The sequence below is a fragment of the Peromyscus californicus genome, unplaced genomic scaffold (assembly GCF_007827085.1).
Source record: "Peromyscus californicus insignis strain IS unplaced genomic scaffold, ASM782708v3 Scaffold_8__1_contigs__length_139910024, whole genome shotgun sequence".
In the NCBI taxonomy this organism is placed as follows: domain Eukaryota; kingdom Metazoa; phylum Chordata; class Mammalia; order Rodentia; family Cricetidae; genus Peromyscus; species Peromyscus californicus.
The window spans coordinates 138,976,051-138,993,706 of NW_026294606.1; the positions used below are offsets into that span (position 1 = coordinate 138,976,051).

At 40.4% G+C, this 17,656-nt stretch overlaps 1 protein-coding gene across 3 annotated transcripts in view; it reads left to right on the plus strand.

The window, feature by feature from the left end:
* The window catches only part of Large1 (LARGE xylosyl- and glucuronyltransferase 1), a 569,590-nt gene that overhangs the window by 119,642 nt on the left and 432,292 nt on the right, over nucleotides 1–17,656 (plus strand). For all 3 annotated transcript variants that reach the window (XM_052728941.1, XM_052728940.1, XM_052728939.1), the window contains one exon: nucleotides 17,326–17,513. In XM_052728941.1, coding sequence (XP_052584901.1) covers nucleotides 17,408–17,513 — 106 coding nt within the window. In that variant the 5' untranslated portion in view covers nucleotides 17,326–17,407. The remainder of the gene's footprint in view (nucleotides 1–17,325; nucleotides 17,514–17,656) is intronic.

A 17,656-nucleotide genomic window follows, 5' to 3' on the forward strand; every position in this document is an offset into this window, starting at 1 on the left:
GGACATGGACATATACACAATATGAATGCCAGGAAACTACCAGCAGCTGGAGAGAGGTTTGGGGCAGGGCTTCTCTTAGCACCTGTGGAGGGGAATGCCTTACCTTAAACTATGATCTTGAACTTCTTGCCTATAGAACTGTGAGATAAACTTCTGTTGTTCAAGCCTTTCACTTTGGGATAGTTTTTTTTATAGTAATGCTGGCAAAATAATACGACGATCTGTAGTGGTATTTGCTCTGCCCGTGACCTTGGGCTATAGGGCCCGAAGGAGGCAGTGCTACTTGCTTTTGTACATGACCTCTTAAAATGAGAGGATAGAGGGGTCATGTGGTCCCCCCCTCCCCCCTCCCTCCCCCTCCCTCCCTCCCTTCCTCCCTTCTTTCTTTCTTTCTCTCTTTTTCTTTCTTTCTTTCCTTCTTTCCTTCCTTCCTTCCTTCCTTCCTTCCTTCCTTCCTTCCTTCCTTCCTTCCTTCCTTCCTTCCTTCCTTCCTTTCTTTCTTTCTTTCTTTCTTTCTTTCTTTCTTTCTTTCTTTCTCTGGTGTGATCGAACTCCAGACAACCCGGGAATTGAACCCAGTTCCTCTGGGACATCAGTCTGTGCTTTTATGGGACTCTTAATCCCAGGGTTGTGGGTTCATGCCCCATGCTGGGTGCCAGATAATGCGATAAATCCATGGGAGTTTGGTTAAGGAGTATTAGGGAAATTTATTAGGGTAAATTTAGACAGTATACTCATGAATACTGAATGGAATAGACAGTTGAAGTTGTTCTCTGATCTGACTGGGAGCGAATCCACCTAGCAGTTCGATCACACCAGGAAGCAGGCAGCAGAACCTTCTTCTTTTCTTTTTAAGTGGTCATGTGCAATGGCAAGAAGCACCACCTCCTTCCAGTCCTATTGCCCAAAGTCATGGGTGGAGCAAATACCACTACAACAACCCACCGAGTGTTTTGTGTTACAGCTTCTCAGATGGAGCGTTGTGACTCCATATGTGAATGAATGTGGGGATTGTGAGAAAAATTGGAAACAGAGCGAAGTTTCTAAATGCTGAACAAACAAAAATGAATTCAAGTGTGTGACATACCTAAGGTATTTCTGGCAGTGTCCTTCCATGTATGGTTTCCATGCATGATTTCAGTGCAGACTCTGAATAGAACACACACTGAGTATGCTATCACTTTATGTAGCACTAGTGAATGCCGCCTGAAACACCATAACACAAATTGACTGGATACTGTTGTCTGCTGTAAATTAGTGTTTTATCGTACACACAGTTTTCTATTAAAAACATATGCAGACATAGAAACACAATGATTTACTAGAAGAAAACAAAGTCTTTTAAGGGTCTGGGGAGATAGCTCAGTTGTTAAAAGTCCATGCCATGCACATTTGAGGACTTGAGTTCAGCACCCAGAATCGATGTAAAAATGCTGGCATGGTAGCATATGTCTATAATCCTAGCACTGAAAAGAAATAGGTAGATCTCTAGGGCCTACCCTACTCAGTAAGCTCCAGGAGAGTGAGAAACCCTGCCTGAATAAACAAGGTGGACAGACAGCATCTGAGAAATAATTTTTGAGGTTAACTTTTGGTTTCTGCAGGTGTGCACACACATATATCCCAGAATACATACACAACATGTACATACACAGAAACAACAACAACAATATAAAAAAGGAAACAAAGACTTAATATGTTCCTACTTTTATTTTCTCTGCTTGCAAATCTCAAATTAGTATATCTTTATACTATATTATATTAGAATGTTTGATTTTGATTTTTTTTTTTTTTCAAGACAGGGTTTCTCCCTGTAGTTTTGGTTCCTGTCCTGGATCTCGCTCTGTTGACCAGGCTGGCCTCAAACTTACAGGGATCTGCCTAGCTCTGCCTCCCAAGTCCTGGGATTAGAAGTGTGCGCCACTGCCGCCCGGCAGAATGTTTGATTTTTAAAATGGCTGTTTGAATTGCTGCTTAGAGTTTCATTAAAAATCATTTAAAGTGGGGTAGAGAGATAGTTCAGCAGTTAAGGACATTTGCTGCTCTTGGAGCAGACCCAGGTTCAGTTCCCAGTAATCCACACACAGTGCTTAGAACCTTTGTAACTCCAGTTCCAGGAGGTCCTACACACTTATAGTAACGTACAATAGCATTGCATTTACTGTATACACACAGTGCACATGTATACCTGCAGGCAAAACACCTGTACACATATAAAAAAATTATTTAAGAGTTTTCATTTGAGAGTAGGAAAGAGTTTGCAGTGGTTCCCAAAATGGCCCTAAACATACTTCTGCCATTTTTGTGGTATATATTTTTCTGAAGCAAATATTTTTAGCATTGACAACTACAGAATCAAAATATGAATCAACACTGAAAAATATAGAAGCTTCTATATATCCTTCATTATGAATTATTCAATCAAGATTTAACTCTTTGTATAAACAAGCACATTCATCTCCTTACATTGCAAATTTTATTTTACCTTTAATAAATGATAAATTAATATATACCAAAGAAGAATTATTTTGAAATAAATTTATGTATGATTTATTATCAGGACATGATTATTTTATGTCCATATTTACTATTTGTCTACCTAGGTTCATGTAAAGTTTCTTAGATGAAAAGGGGTAGGATGTGGAAAAATGTTTAGTAAGTATTAGTCTGAGATACACATGAAAGTGTATGTGTTTCTGAGAAAGTGAAAAAGCAAACTGTCCCTTGACTAATTAATTTATACTGTAGTGCAGATACCATGCATAGGCATTTCTACCATTCTCAATCCTGGTTCACCACCACTTTATGTGTGGGTTATCTTTTAACCCACAATGAACTGTGATTTTTGTGATCTGTACAATTGGATAAAGGTACACAAATACTGGGCCTTGTAAGAAGATGACGTGAAATTGTGAATATTGTCAAAGGGTCACAGCCAGGTGTATAATAGGCCGCATAGCCATTGTTGGTTGCATTCCCTATGTAACAGGTTCTAGAATTTTTAATTCATCATTATCATTGAAGACAAACGTGGGTGTATGTTAAGTGAAAGACTTTTGATTTTGATAATTTTTAAAGCAAGTAATTATAGGCAGATGTTCATAGCAGTTCTGTTCACCATAACTAAGAGGTGGGAATAGGTCAAATATGACATTGTCTGGATGAATGGACAGTAGAACATGATATATACACATGGTGGACTCTTGGCCAGCCAGAGAAAGAATGCTGTGCTGGTACATACTATAACATCTATGAGTGTTCAAAAACATTATTCTATGTGAAAGAAACTAGTCACAAAAGGTCATGTGCTGTGTAATGCCCCTTGTATGAGATACTCAGAATTGAAAAATCCATGGAGACAAAAAAAATGCACGATGGTTTCCAGAGATGAGTGTAATGATTACTTTTAAATGTCAGCTTGCTGCAACCTAGAGTCACCTGGGAAGAGCCTGAATGAGGAATTTCCCAGATCAACTTGTTCTGTAGACATGTCTGTGGGAGGTTGTCTAGATTGTTAATTGATGTGGGAAGACCAAGCCCATTGTGGGTGGTGTCATTCTCTGAGCAGGTGGTTCCGAAGTATAGAGGGCAAAAGGAAGCCCTGTAAAATTTAGGAGCACAAGCAGGAAGTGTGGGTGCATTTGATTCTTTTCTTTCTTGACTATGGGTGTGATTAGCTACTTGAGTTTCCACTTTGACTTCCCCTCAACTGTGGCCTCGAATTGTAAGCCAATTAAACCCTTCCTGTCTAAATTACATTTGGTCAGGGTGTTTTATCATAACAACAGAAATGAAATTAGAACATAGAGAAGTATGAAATAATTGAGGGGTCTTCTCTTGAACTGATGAATCATGCTTAGAACTAAAGGTGTTGCTTATACAACATGATGGGTATACTAAGCATCATGGGATTATATATTAAAGCTACCTGATAGTATCTATCATTCATGTTCCTCCTCCTCCTCCTCCTCCTCCCTTGCTAAGGACAGCTCCTGGCAAGTCCTTGGCAAGGGAGAATGCTATTGCTTTAACATGAGTCTAGCCTTAAAGAGGCCTTGTCCTTCATCACAGATTGTCTCCCTCGTGGACAGGATCATCATCAATAGAGAATGTCCCTTAAGCAACAGAGAATGATCATGGAGAAGAGTGCCTCTTTGATGCCTTTAGAGTGGCTCCTGTTGTGTTTCCTGATGATCACATTGCCCTCATCTTTTTAAGTCACAGATACCACCATCTGTCATATCTCCCATAGGCTGATGCTTTGAGACTTTTTCCCCAGCTGGTGGTACTCCTTTGGAAAGCTATGGAATCTGTAGATTGGGCCTGGCTGACAGAAGGAGATCAGGAAAAGCCAGCCTTAGAAGATGATGTCTGATCCCTGCTTCTGGCCCCTCTAGGTGCTTTCTGGTTCACTGTAATGTGAAGAGCCTTTGCCACAAGCCCATAATATTGTGAATTCTTCCATGTCTGTGTTGGGTTCTACCTTCTCAAACTCTGAGTGTAAATCTTTCTTCCCTTCAGTCATTTTTGTCACAGTAACAGAGAAGTAACTAAAACATCAGTTCTGCTCAAGAGTCTTTTAGTTGCCCAGGGGCTGGAGAACCAGTTCAATTTCTTCACTTAGCATTCAGAGTTCCTGTGGTTCCCTTCCATTTGTCATGGTTATTATCTGAAGCTCCTCTGTGCCCTTCATCTGGGACAGAGTGGCCAGATCCTGTGCTCAGATCCCAGACATTTCCTTGTACCTTTCCTAGTAGTTGTTTTTATTTTATTTTATTTTATTTTTTATTGTGGTTCCTTCTCTTCTCTGCTTTCTGAAATTGTGATACTCTGTGGTTCTGCTAAGACGTTTTCTCTTGAAAACCATTGCTGCTCCTGACTTGTCTGTACATCTGTCCTTCATTCTTTTGGAAAGCTCCTAAAGGGTAGGGTCTCCAATGTATTCACCACTTTATCTCTAGCTTAGGTCCGGCACTGGACTAGAAAACATAGAGTACACATGCCATCCCTCTATGGATGGGGATGAGTGACACGGAAATAGCTTTCTTTGTGCCCATTGGCCACTGGAGACCAATCTCCAGAGGCCTTGGAACTCAGTCAACTAGAGACTCTGCCAGTCAGACACCAGGATTGCTAAAATGTTTCTGGTGGCAACCCTTGTTCAGAGCTTCTAGGTGTTGCTTAAAAAGAATGAAATTATGAAGTCTGCCTGCTTAAATCACCCCTTTCCAGAATGAAAAAAAAATCACAAGAATAAAGACCAAAACACTGCAAAGGTGGGTTTTCTGGACTTGTGAATGTGATTAAGGACTGAATAAACATGGCCATGTAGAAAAACCCAAAACTCCACTTTCTTGGAGCTGCAGTCTGATGCTGGGGTAAAGGTCTGTGTTTAGAGGGACTGTTTACATTAAAGGTCTGTTTGGTGGTGCATTGTTGAAAGAGGTTAGCATTAGAAATGGAAATGTTTTTTCTTCTGCATTCTTTCTATACTTTGGGCCTCTCTAACCTGTGTTGTCACAGAAAGATTTCTGGGCTAGAAATAATATTCATACTGTCTGCCTTGGACAGCTATTAAGCTAGAGTTCCTGCCCCTATGAAACAAAATTCGAGCTGTACAAAGTGAGAAAATTAGGGAAATGATTGACTGCCAATAGATGTGTACTTTATCTCCGTAGCCCTGGGGAGGCCACTTTAGAGGAAAGATGACTGCAGGAAATTCACAAAGCTTCTTGTACATGTGCTCATCTGATGCATCCTTTGACCTTGTTTATAAGGGAAGGATCTTCCTGTAGGAGTGACACCTTGGGCTAGGCCTGTCCATCTCAGGCCTGACTGAATTTTCATGAAATCTTTCCTTGTTGTAGGTCTGTATGAACTGTGCCTTGTATTGTGTTTATCAGACTCTCTGATCTCTATTCACTAGGTTCTCTTTCCAGGTATGACCATCAGAATTTTCTCTAGATCGTGCCTTTGAGGGGGGGAATCAGAATCACATCCCAATGGAGAACAATGTGTGGATAGGAGCTAACATGGGGAAAGCCTAGCAGGTAGAGCAGGCAACAGATAGGAAGGCAGGGAAGAGGGAAGCAGCACATCCTTCATATGTCTGAGCATTAGCATGTGGAGTCCCAGTGCCTTTTGGTATAAGTGGAGTCTCATAGGTGGATCATAAAGTCTCTTATGTAATTTAGGGCCGTGTGAAAGTGTTAACAGGTATCTATATATCATAGTTGCTCAATGATTTCTTTCCTAAAGTCTGAGATAGCTACTTCTGCTTGGTTCTTTTGACTTCTACTGCTGCTATTTATCCATCTTAGATTACCACAAAGCCCTCTGGGGGTCCTCTGCTTCAACTCAATTCTGTGGTCTGTACTTATACTTATCTTCCTTAGCGCTCCAATGTGAAGGCTTAGGACATCCTAAAAACTGTATAGTACATGGCTACTGAACTCTGGAAATGTGTCATTGATGTAAGCAAAGAGCAGATATAAAGAAAGGGATGTAAAACAATGTGTGGAAAATGATTCATACTTATTATATATTAAAATGCTAAATTTTGAATATACCTAGTGAGATAAAAATAACACACATAATTTTCTCCTCTTTATTTTTACCCCTCCTCTTTTAAAGGCACTGAGGAAAAGGGAGTAGGTTTTACAAGAGAAGTTGTTGTCTCTTCTCAAGAAGAATCATTTCCTGGTCTTAAATATTGAGATGTAGTTGTCCTTTGTTCCTAGTTGTCCGCAGACTGTATATTCCAAGACACAAGTGCATGCCTTAGCGCATGGATAGTATTGAGTCCTATATATATTTTCCCTGTTACACATAGAACTATGATGATTTGTAATTTGTAAAATGTATACTGTTAGAATAAGAACAATAATTAAGAATGACATAACAGGGCCATGTGGCCGGGGCAGGTGGCCCCAACCAACCAACCAAGGTCTGGAGGAACCTTGACCCCAGACCTCCCCACTGGATTCTGGAGAAAACCCTTTTGCCCCATGTGCTATGCGGCTGGGGCAGGTGGGCCCAGCCAAACCTTGACCACTCCAACACACAGTCAAGCTTGCCTTACACTTTGTCTGGGCAGCACAGCAAAGATCACCTGATAAGAGCACAACTGCCCAGACACAGACCCAAGGATATGACTTGGCCTGCCCCATCATCCACTCTACCTATGATTTGATGGAGCATGTGTAGGGACCTGACCTGGAGACCCAAAGCTGTATCATCTCCTCAATACAGGGCAGCAACAGGATATCCAGCAGGAGCCCAGGAATAGAAACCAGAGACCTCGAACTAGACCAACGACTTTGCAATGAAAACTGGCAAGTAAAGATATATTGACATAGGGGTTCATGTCATGACTCACAATGTCACACTACATCTTCCATGACAAGAGTTTTAAGTTTTTTCCTTCCCTATTTTCCCTTTTATTTTATCTTATTTTTTCCTTTGTTTCTCTTAAGTTTTGTCTTATTTGAGGGGGTGGTGCACAGGGGCAGAAAGTAGATATGAAGGGATGAGGAAGTGCTTAGGATCAAGATACCTGATGTAAAATACACAGAAGAAATAAATAAATAAAATAAAAAAGAATGACAGCAGTTATAACAACTATTATAATAAAAATTGTTTGGATATGGCCTCTTTCTGTGTCCCAGAATCTTTCTGTTCTGCATTCATCTTTCTTCTGGTGTGAGATGATATAATGCCTATGTAATTATATGAAGTGAGGTGAATGACAACATTGTGACAGAGCAGTAGGCTACCATTTAAGGATTATTTGAACCAAAGCACTTGTGTGAACAGGGAAATTGTGGTCCCTTTTTTGGATTTTTGTCTTAGGACTGCATGTTGAGCAGTAGAGTCAGCAAGCAGCTGCCTGATGAAAGGCAGGTGGTTTCATAGAGTGAAAAAGCCCAGAGTGTTAGGGAAATCATGTTTAGCAAAGAGATATAAAGAAGGGGGGAAAAAAGGAAATGAGGTTTTTCTGCATTGTGGTTCGGAAAGCAGGCTGACTTAACAGAGCTTACTGGCCTTGGCTCTGTAAGTGACTGCACCAAGGCTAGGGTTTCTGGGAAGGAAAACCACATTCTCATTAAGGGGGTGATTATTCCTTCTATCTCTTCAGTATCATAGTCTTTCTGAGGGATGATCCCATTGCTAGATGATTAACAGGCCCATCCGGATTAACTTTTAAAGAATATGTATTTAGTTTTTAATTGTGTGTGTGTCTGTGTGTGCACATGCATGTGCATATGCAAATAGGTTTGTGCAGGTGCATGTGAGTGCAGGTACACATGGAATCCATAAGAGGTTGGATTTCCTGGAGCTGAAGTTATAGCTGGCTGTTTGCCACTGAATGTATGCTTGCAACTGAACTCAGGTCCTCTGCAAGAGCAGTACACAACTGCTTAGCCATTCCTCCAGCCTGTAACTGGACTAACAACTCTAGGGATTAGATAGTAGTGTGAATTATGCTAATCTTGGGGCAGATCTGAAAGTCATGGCTCTGCCCAAGGTCAGAGGTAGATTCTATTCTTTTGAAATAGCTTTTTTTTTTTTTTTTTTTTTTTTTTTTTTTTTTTTTTTTGTAAATAGCTTTTTCATCATGGGCCTCAAAAGAGCCTTGATATTCCCAGTGGCTTCCAATAATGTGGTAACGCTACCAGGTCAAGACTGGAGACTCCAGCATCATTTAGGAGATGCGGTGAGATTGGGGAATTGTAGCACGAATTGTTAGAAGGTCTTGTTAATAAAAACAAACCTGGAGCTGGGTATTGGGATGAATGCTGGAAGATCAGAGAAGCAGAACAAGCCACAGCTACCTCACCTTGCCAATTCCTCAGCTGATCTTGTTTCCTCAAACTGGAAGCCTCTGTGTCTTCATCTGAATGGGTCTCAGCTGAACTGCTGCTAAAAGCCTAAAAACTTAACCAGCCTAGTTCCTGGGTTTCACGCCTTATATACCTTTCTGCTTTCTGCCATTACTTCCTGGGATTAAAGGCGTGAGTCACCATGCCTGGCTGTTTCTAGTGTGGCTTTGAACTCACAGAGATCCATGCCTCCAGAAGGCTAGGATTAAAGGTGTGAGTGCCACCATTTACTAGCCTCTGTATCTAGTGGCTGTTTTGTTCTCTGACCCCAGATAAGTTTATTAGGGTGCACAATATTTTGGGGAACACAGTATCACCACAAGGAATAGACATAATCCATTTCCTCCATGAACATCCAGAGATCCAATTCCAAAGCTGTTCACCAGAAGGGATTAATGCCTGGAACATAATTGCATTATTTTCATCACAAGTTCATGTTCCAGGCAGAAGTTTGGAGAAGAGAGATAAGGAACCAGAGTCCCCTTCTATATTCCTGGTCTTCAGCAAGGACATTCCTGAAATTGTTGCTTTGGGGTTTCCTGCCTAAACTGCCTAACTAGTTTCTATCTCCTGTCCTCTTTGCTGTGATTCTCTCTTAGTTGATCTCATAACTGAGACAATTGTTAAGTGACTAACAGAGACACTTGCTAGTTTACTAACAAGCAGGTAACATATACTGCTTGGATACTCAGGATACAAGGATTGATCATTCATATACATCTTGGAGTAGGGTGGGAAAGCATGAGAATTCATCACATTACACAGATATATCATGCTATAAACTAATTTGTAGAGTTTCCATTTGATATTTTAAGCCATATTTTAGTCACTTATGGAAAAAATGTGGAGTAAGTACTACTGTTTTAAGTTTTTTTTTTTAAAAACAGGTCAACCTCTTTTTAAACAATGAATGTAGTTGATTTATAGAGAGTAGTAACATACTGAATAATGAGTTTTGAGTGTTTTCTGCTACCCTTCTTCAGATAAAAGAATATTCGTTCCATTTTAGTAATTCTCCCTTTACCAAGAAGTGGTCTGGAGGCATCTGAACAGCACGCAACATTTATTGTTAGTTCCCTCTTTCTGTCCTGATTCACAGATACAAACCAAGAAGTCATTTGTGCGTTCCCTAGCCCTAGAATCTGACTGGACAAGTGGTTAAAATGCAACCAATCAATTTTAATTTTAATCCCTTAGTGTCTTACATGTATCTCCCTTCAGTGTATTTTCGATTTCATTGGCTCTTCCTGGCTCCTTTCAGCTGCCCTTGGTATTGCCATGGACTCTCACACCAAACTGCTGAGGTCACAGAATATCAGATGACTTTGCTAGGTTAGCCATCAGGTGCCAACTGGCAGCTGAACCATGTCTCCAGACTCCTGTGTTTTGTGAATGTTATGAAGTTCTTGCCAGATGCAGATCATGTTTTATAGTTTGCTTTTCATACTGCAGAAACAAGGTGAGTGGAATTCTCTGTTGAAAGTGAATATGTCTGAGCCACAGAGTTGAAGGAAACAGGTGAAGGGAAACTGAGTTGGAAGCTCTGGGGACACCACTGCTGTTGATCTGTGACATCACAGTGGTTCTGAAGCAAAAGACCATGTTTTCACACAGCCATAGAACTTGATTTCACAGCGGGATCAAGACAAGCTGAGATAGTAGGAAATGACCCTGAATGGCCTTTACAACACCAAGAACAGCTGGATTTTAGTGCTTATTCTAGGCATACTGTATTTGCTTTTAGACTGAGGACTATTTGCAGGAGGAGATGCTATAGGCTGTAATGTGCAGACACGTGTCCAATTGATTCCAGACCTAGTGTGAAGTGTTCTTTCCTGTAGGCAGAGAAAATTACCAAAACAAACTTTGCTGCTGATCTCCCATGCAACTGAAAGTGTCTGAAGGACATATTATTGCTGTGAGGGCCTGCCTGAGGAACTGTGCACAGATTTTGTTTCCTATATTAATTATAGACCTCTGTTTAAAAAGACACATTTAGAGAATACTAGACTAAGTACAGGCTATGTGTCTAATGGCACATTCCTTTGTGTGTTCAGCAAACATTATACATCGCTGCCTGAGTCCACAGGTCCCGGTGTGCTGGTAGCTTTTATGTCAAATTGACAGAAGCTAAAGTCATCTATGGAGGAAACTTCAGTTGAGAAAATGCACTCATAATATGAGATTGTAGGTAAACCTGTAGAGCATTTTCTTAGTATTTGATGTGGGAGGGCCACAATGCATTGGGCCACATCTTAGCTGGTGGTGCTGGTTTCTGTGAGAAAGTAGGCTGATCAAGCCATAACAAGCAATCCAATAAGCATTAGTCCTTCATGGCTTCTGCATCTACTTCTGCCTTCAGGTTCCTAACCTGTTTGAGTTCCTGCCCTTACTGTCTTCAGTAGTGTAAACCAAATAAACCCTTTCCTCTTCAACTTGCTTTTGATCATGGTATTTTATTACAGCACTAGAAACCCTAACTAGGACCAGTGCACACCAATGATGAAGCTGTTAGTATTTATGCCCAAGTGGAAATGAAAATCTAGTGGGTATGATGGTTGTTAAGAAAACACTTATTCAGAGAATTGTGTGATTTTGGAATTTGATGGGAACTATGAAAGAAATGATCAGGGCATGGTGATAGACAGTTTGGGGAGGGCTCCTTAGGCACAGAATTATTTGCAAAGAGTTTTCTGAGCTGATGGCATCCAAGCTCTAGATTGCACAGATGGGAGCAACACAGTGGAGCAGAGGTCACTATGATCCAGATTTGTGACATCAAGAACAGAGTTGCAGAGGTGTTGAGGTGAAGTCCATAGCTGAAAAGGCAAACATGGCTGGGCAGAAAAGAACAGAATACAAAAATGCCAGAGGAGGTCAGAAAGGTTTTTAGGGGTCAACCAGTTGACCTCAGGGACATGGCCAAGCATTTGGAATTCATTTTAAGAGCTGTTGAGAAACAATGAATCATTTTAGATGACATTTGAATTAGGTGACTGATATAATTATGAGGTGTTGGTGACCCTAACTCATATGTTGTGGCAGGAGAAAGGGGTGAAACCTGAATGTATTTAAAGCATGTGTTGGAAGTAAAAATGGCAGGATTTAAGGATTATAGGGACTGGGCAAGGTGAGAAAGGTGAGCATGGCATTAAGAATTACCAAATATTTGGCTCAGTCACTGGAGTAAATGGTGCTGACATTTGTGAGGAAGGAAAGGTCCAGGCAGCAGCAGGTGATGGGAAATGAAGGTTTGGGTCCTAGACACAGGTGTATCTACTCATTTCATGTATGAATCTGAGGCTGAGTAAAGTGGCCAGGGCCAGAGAGACGGGTGTTCAGAAGTGGAAAGCAAATAGCCTCCAGGTCAGTCTTACTTACTATTATATTCTTATGGAGGTACCAAGTTACGGAGGTACCAAGGACTCAATAGTCTTTATCAGCTCCTAGAAAGGATGAAAAACATTTCAAGACAGCATCTGACTATGGAGGGATGACATGGTATAAGAGGCAGGCAGGATTTGTCCAGTCATTAGGACAGTGAATAGTGGTACTGATTCTCCAATTACGACAGGCACTTAGGATATCAGTTTGGGTTCCTAAATTTATTCTTAAGGTTTGGGGCAATTTTTTCTTAGATCCTTTTTTTTTTTTTATTTCATAGATGTTTACTATGTTTTCCTGTTAAGTGGTTCTGTACAATCCACATATCTTGAACACATGATACATCATCTCATCCATGTTGCTAATTAAAAGCTAGCTTCTAGTACTGATGAAAACTGAGTGCAGTAGGGAATGTGGGCTTATGACTAGAGTCCCTGTGATGATTAAGGAACACCCCTTGGAGGGGGTCTTTTCAATTAGGGTACCACAAAATTTAACTTCCTGTATCTAGCATGTAAATTATATACTACAAATTGGTGCTGAGGTATTTTGAATGACAAACAATATAATGTAACATAATATAAGCTTTTAAATATTTTTAAATTATAAAAGGAATGCATGCTACTTGTATAACATTTGGAAAAATATAGTGAAATTATCATGTCCTGTGCCCAGCAATTACTTTCACTATGGAAACCATTTTTCATGTGTATGAAACATACATATTTCATCATATTTATTGTAGCTATTATATATTTTATTATCCTCACAAAATATATTCCTATGATTCAGATAACTGGCTGGTTAGATAGATATTTGCCTTACTATATCAAGTTCATTCCTTTGGCCTGAAGGATACACATGATTGTGCTATCCATTGAAAATTGAACCTTGTTTTGTGACGTAACAAATGATAATAATTATTTTCTTTTCAATCTCCATGTAAATGAAATGTAAATTGTATTGAGTAAGACCCATGACAGAAATCCCAAGGAATAGATGTATAGAGGAGGAATTGACCAAGGAATTGGATGTTGGGGGTTGAGGATGGAGCCCTTAGTGATGACTTGGACACCTGGGTTGACAGGGAGACTTCCCTTCACTAGCCAGCAGTGGAGGGGAATTGGTTATGGGGTGGATTTTCTAGTTAATATATACACTGATATGTTTGGGAAGTAATTTTCCAGCCTATTTTCTGTGTCTTCTGTTTTTCTTGCGTTGACTTCCTACAGTATCTCCTAATAAAAATTGATATTTTTAACTTAAAAATGTGTTCTTTTGTACATTAACATTATCATTTAAAAGTCAAACTCATGAAGGGATTTTTCATCAATAGAGCTTAAATTCTGATGAAAGTGTTATATAAGGCCTGCCTTTGTACAAAGCATATATATTGAAATTACCTTTGGTAGACTGAGAGAAGAAAGGAAGAAAATAAGTGTTATTTTAAATGTTAATGTCAGCATCTTCCTAACTTCTACTGATGTCTGAATTAATCTACAATATCACATCAGTTTATAGAGGGATAAAGTTGAGTGTAGCATATGGATCTGAACTTATATCTGCCTAATAGTATAACCTCCTTATCAACTTTTCCTCTCCTAAGAGATGCTTGAGTCTTGGTGTACAACATCTGTGCCTGAGGCTTCAGCATGAACAAGCCTCAGGGGAGCCCTTTATCAAGTCAACATTTATTGTTCAAAAGGGTTGTACTTTTCAGTATTGTCCCAACAACACTCTCCAAGCCCTTTAGTCTTTCATCTTTTTTTAAATAGACCTTTTAGGAAAATCTGTTGGAATGGTCGCACACACAAGCCAATTGGCTCCATTGGGTGGTCATTGCTGGAAACAGGCCTGAAGCTTTAACAGTTGTCTTGGTTAGACTGATTTGGTGTGTTTCTTTAATAGACAGTTTCAGATATCTGTAAGTATCCTTCAGAATTCAAAGAAAGGGAATGCAAGGAGGATGTGATGGGATGGGGAAATCTGAACTTGAATCATAGACTCCTCCGCTGGTGGGAAAGCAGGCAGTTCAACTAGACCTTTATCTCAGAATATAAAGGCTGTGACAGACAGGCTGCATGGGAATGTTGCAGAGGATACCCAGACTGGCCATTTCATGGACAACTGTTCTTTGAGAATCTTAAGCCTTTTATGGCTGACTAGTGTGGGTGGTTCTTCTACCTGGATTTACTTTTCCATATGTCGCCAGCTGACATCTATGCTAGGGAACTGGAAATGAGATCTCATGGTCTGCTTTTTTTTTTTTTTTAAATTCATATGTGTTATGCATGTGTCTTAGGGTTTTATTGCTGTGAAGAGATGCTATGACCATGGCAGTTCTTGTAAAGGAAAATATTTAATTGGGGCTGGTTTAGTCTATTATTGTCATGACAGGAAGCATGGAAACATGCAGGCAGACATGGTGCTGGAGAGGTAGCTGAGAGTTCTATATCTGGATCTTTAGGCAGCAAGAAAGGAGAGAGACAGTGAACAGTAGACACCCCCAGTGACATACACAAAGGCACACCTACTCCAACAAGGCTACATCTCCTAATAGTACCAGTTTCTATGAGCTTATGGGGGCCATTTTCAGTCAAAGCACCATATTCTACTCCCTGCTGCCCCCCCATATACTAGTAGTCATATCATAATGCAAAAACACATTCAGTCCAACTTCAAAACTTCCCATCTATCACAATCTGTCACAGTCTCAACACTGTTTAAAAGTCCAAAGTTTAAAGTCTCTTTGAGACTCATGGCAATCTCTTAGCTGTAAGCCCTGTAAAATCAAAATACAAAAGCTGATCACATACTTCCAACATACAATGGCACAGGATGTACATTACCATTCTAAAAAGAAGGAAAGGGAACATAGTGAGGAAATATTGGACAAAAGTAAGGCTGAAAACCAGGTGGCAAATTCCAAACTCTGTGTCTTTGTGACTGAATTCAAAGTGCTTTTCTAATCTCCAACTCCTTTCAGCTTTGTTAACTTCAACATACTTCTATCTCTCCTGGGCCACTTCCACACTTGAAAGCTTTCCTTAGTAGATATCCTATAGCTCTAGCATCTCCAGCATCTTGGGGTCTCCACGGCAATCCAGGCTTCACCTTCACAGCTTCACGCAGTGGCCTCCTTAGGCGTCCATTCAGGGACACCCCTGACATATGCCTGGACTCAATGACTTTCCTTAGTTGTGGAGGGAGATTCCATAACCTCTTTCTTGTATCCTTGATTCTCAGTCCAGAACCATGTGGAAAAGCTGCCAAGTTCTGGTGCTTGCTGGGGCTGGAACATGGCCCTCTTGTTCAAATATATTTTCACCATCTTTCTTTTTTTAATAGTTTCCTTCACTGTCTAAGCTCAGATGTCCTGGAACTCTCTCTGTAAACAGGGCTGGCATCCAGTTTAGAGATCTTCATGCCTCTGCCTTCTGAGTACTAGAATTAAGGCATGTGTCACCACACTAGCCCTAAACTTTTCTTTAATTCCTTTTCAAAAATTGGAAGTTTAACTGGGTGTCTTACCCTGAGGCCACCACTACCTTTATTCCATTTAGGTTCTGTCTTTTTTTTAAACTTTTCCTGATGTTCTTTTTCTCCTCAAATTGTACATTTTGTATTTTTTCTTGCTCAGCTTGCTCATTTTCATTATAGATTAGCATAAAACTGGCCACTAACAACCACAAAACACAGTCAATACTAGGCTCTTTTAAAATCTCTTCTGCCAAAGCTGTTAATCCAAAACTTTTCAATTTAGCCTCATGCAGATTTTTGTTGGACAACAGCATTAAGCAGCCACATTCTTTGTCAGAATGTCACAAGAATGGTCTTTAGGCCACATGCTAATATTCTCAGAAACTTTTTGAGTTGAGTCCCCACAGTTCAAATCACCCTCAGCACCGCTGTCTTCCATGTTTCTATTACTATGGCCCATTAAGCCCAGCTTAAAGTTTTCCTAATCCAAAGTCCCTCAAGACACATTCCTCCAAACAAAAACATAGTCGGGCCTATCACAGCAATACTTCAGTCCCTGGTAACAGTTTCTGTCTTAGTCAGTGTCCTGTTGTTGGGAAGTGACACCATGATCACAGCAACTTTTGTAATGGAAAGCATTTAATTGGGGCTGGCTTACAGTTCAGAGGTTTAGTCCTTTATCATGGTTGTGAGAACCATGACTGCACACAGGCAGACATGGTCCTGGAGAGGTAGCTGAGAATTCTACATCTAGATCAGCAGTCATCAGGAAGAGAGAGACTCGTGTGTGTGTGTGTGTGTGTGTGTGTGTGTGTGTGTGTGTGTGTGTGTGTAAAGGTGAAATATCATGGGCTTGCTACTCTATCCCTTCCAACCTTTCTCTTTTTTTACTCCATCATTGCCATTTTGTCCTCGTCTAAGGCTCATTTATTCTGGTCCAAGCTGGTTAACCCTTGTCCATTCTCATTGTTTCTATCTTTTTTAGATCTACCACAGTGGGGGGCTATGCAGACAATTCCCAGTTTTTAGGTTCTCAGCACCAGTTTCAGCAGGTTATGTTGTGACCTGACCAAACTCCTCTCCTTTAGGTGTGTTCTTCATTCTGCTTCAGCTACTTTTCATGTTCCTTTTTATTAGGAACACAAGAGCTGTTTGCCATGTTGACCACACATGGCTCAACTAACATTTTTCTTTCCTTAATCAATGGTCCATATAAATTTCTTGGGGATCACGTTCTTCAGTTGGTCACTCATGACACTGTATTCTTTGATATCAGCCTATGACCTAGTTTTGATATTTTGTTTATAATAGATTCTAGCTAGGTATGAGAGAGAGAGAGAGAGAGAGAGAGAGAGAGAGAGAGAGAGAGATCCCTTGTAGATTTCATCATTTATTTAAGTATCTCATTTTTGAGAGGCAAGACTATAGTCATCTGTCATCTCTTGTGATAAAAGGTGAGCAGGAAGCCATGGCCTAAGTAATGTCCTTGTAGGATCTCCAGAATAGTTCTTTTTTGTAGTTTGCCTCCATCTGCTCATCATGATGGGATTCAGCTTTTGCTCTCTGCTTTTTCTTTCAGAAAGTATTATGAGGGATGCTGAGGACTTTATGCTTTGGAAAGAGACACGGCTCTGGAATTAGAAATTGCCACTTCTGAGAGGATGCTGGGAATCTGCAGAGGGAGACGGAAATTCTTGGCTGCCTCTTTGACTCTGCTCTGCATCCCAGCCATCACCTGGATTTACTTGTTTTCTGGGAGCTTTGAAGGTAAGAACAAAAGCCAAGTGAAAGTGAAAATGGAGGGGTGTGTGTGTGCAAAAGAATACAGGCTGTTATAGAGGCCTAGAAAGAGCCTGGAAGCCCTTAATGTTTCTTGGGTAAAATATTGGATTAATGTTGCCTGTCAGGGG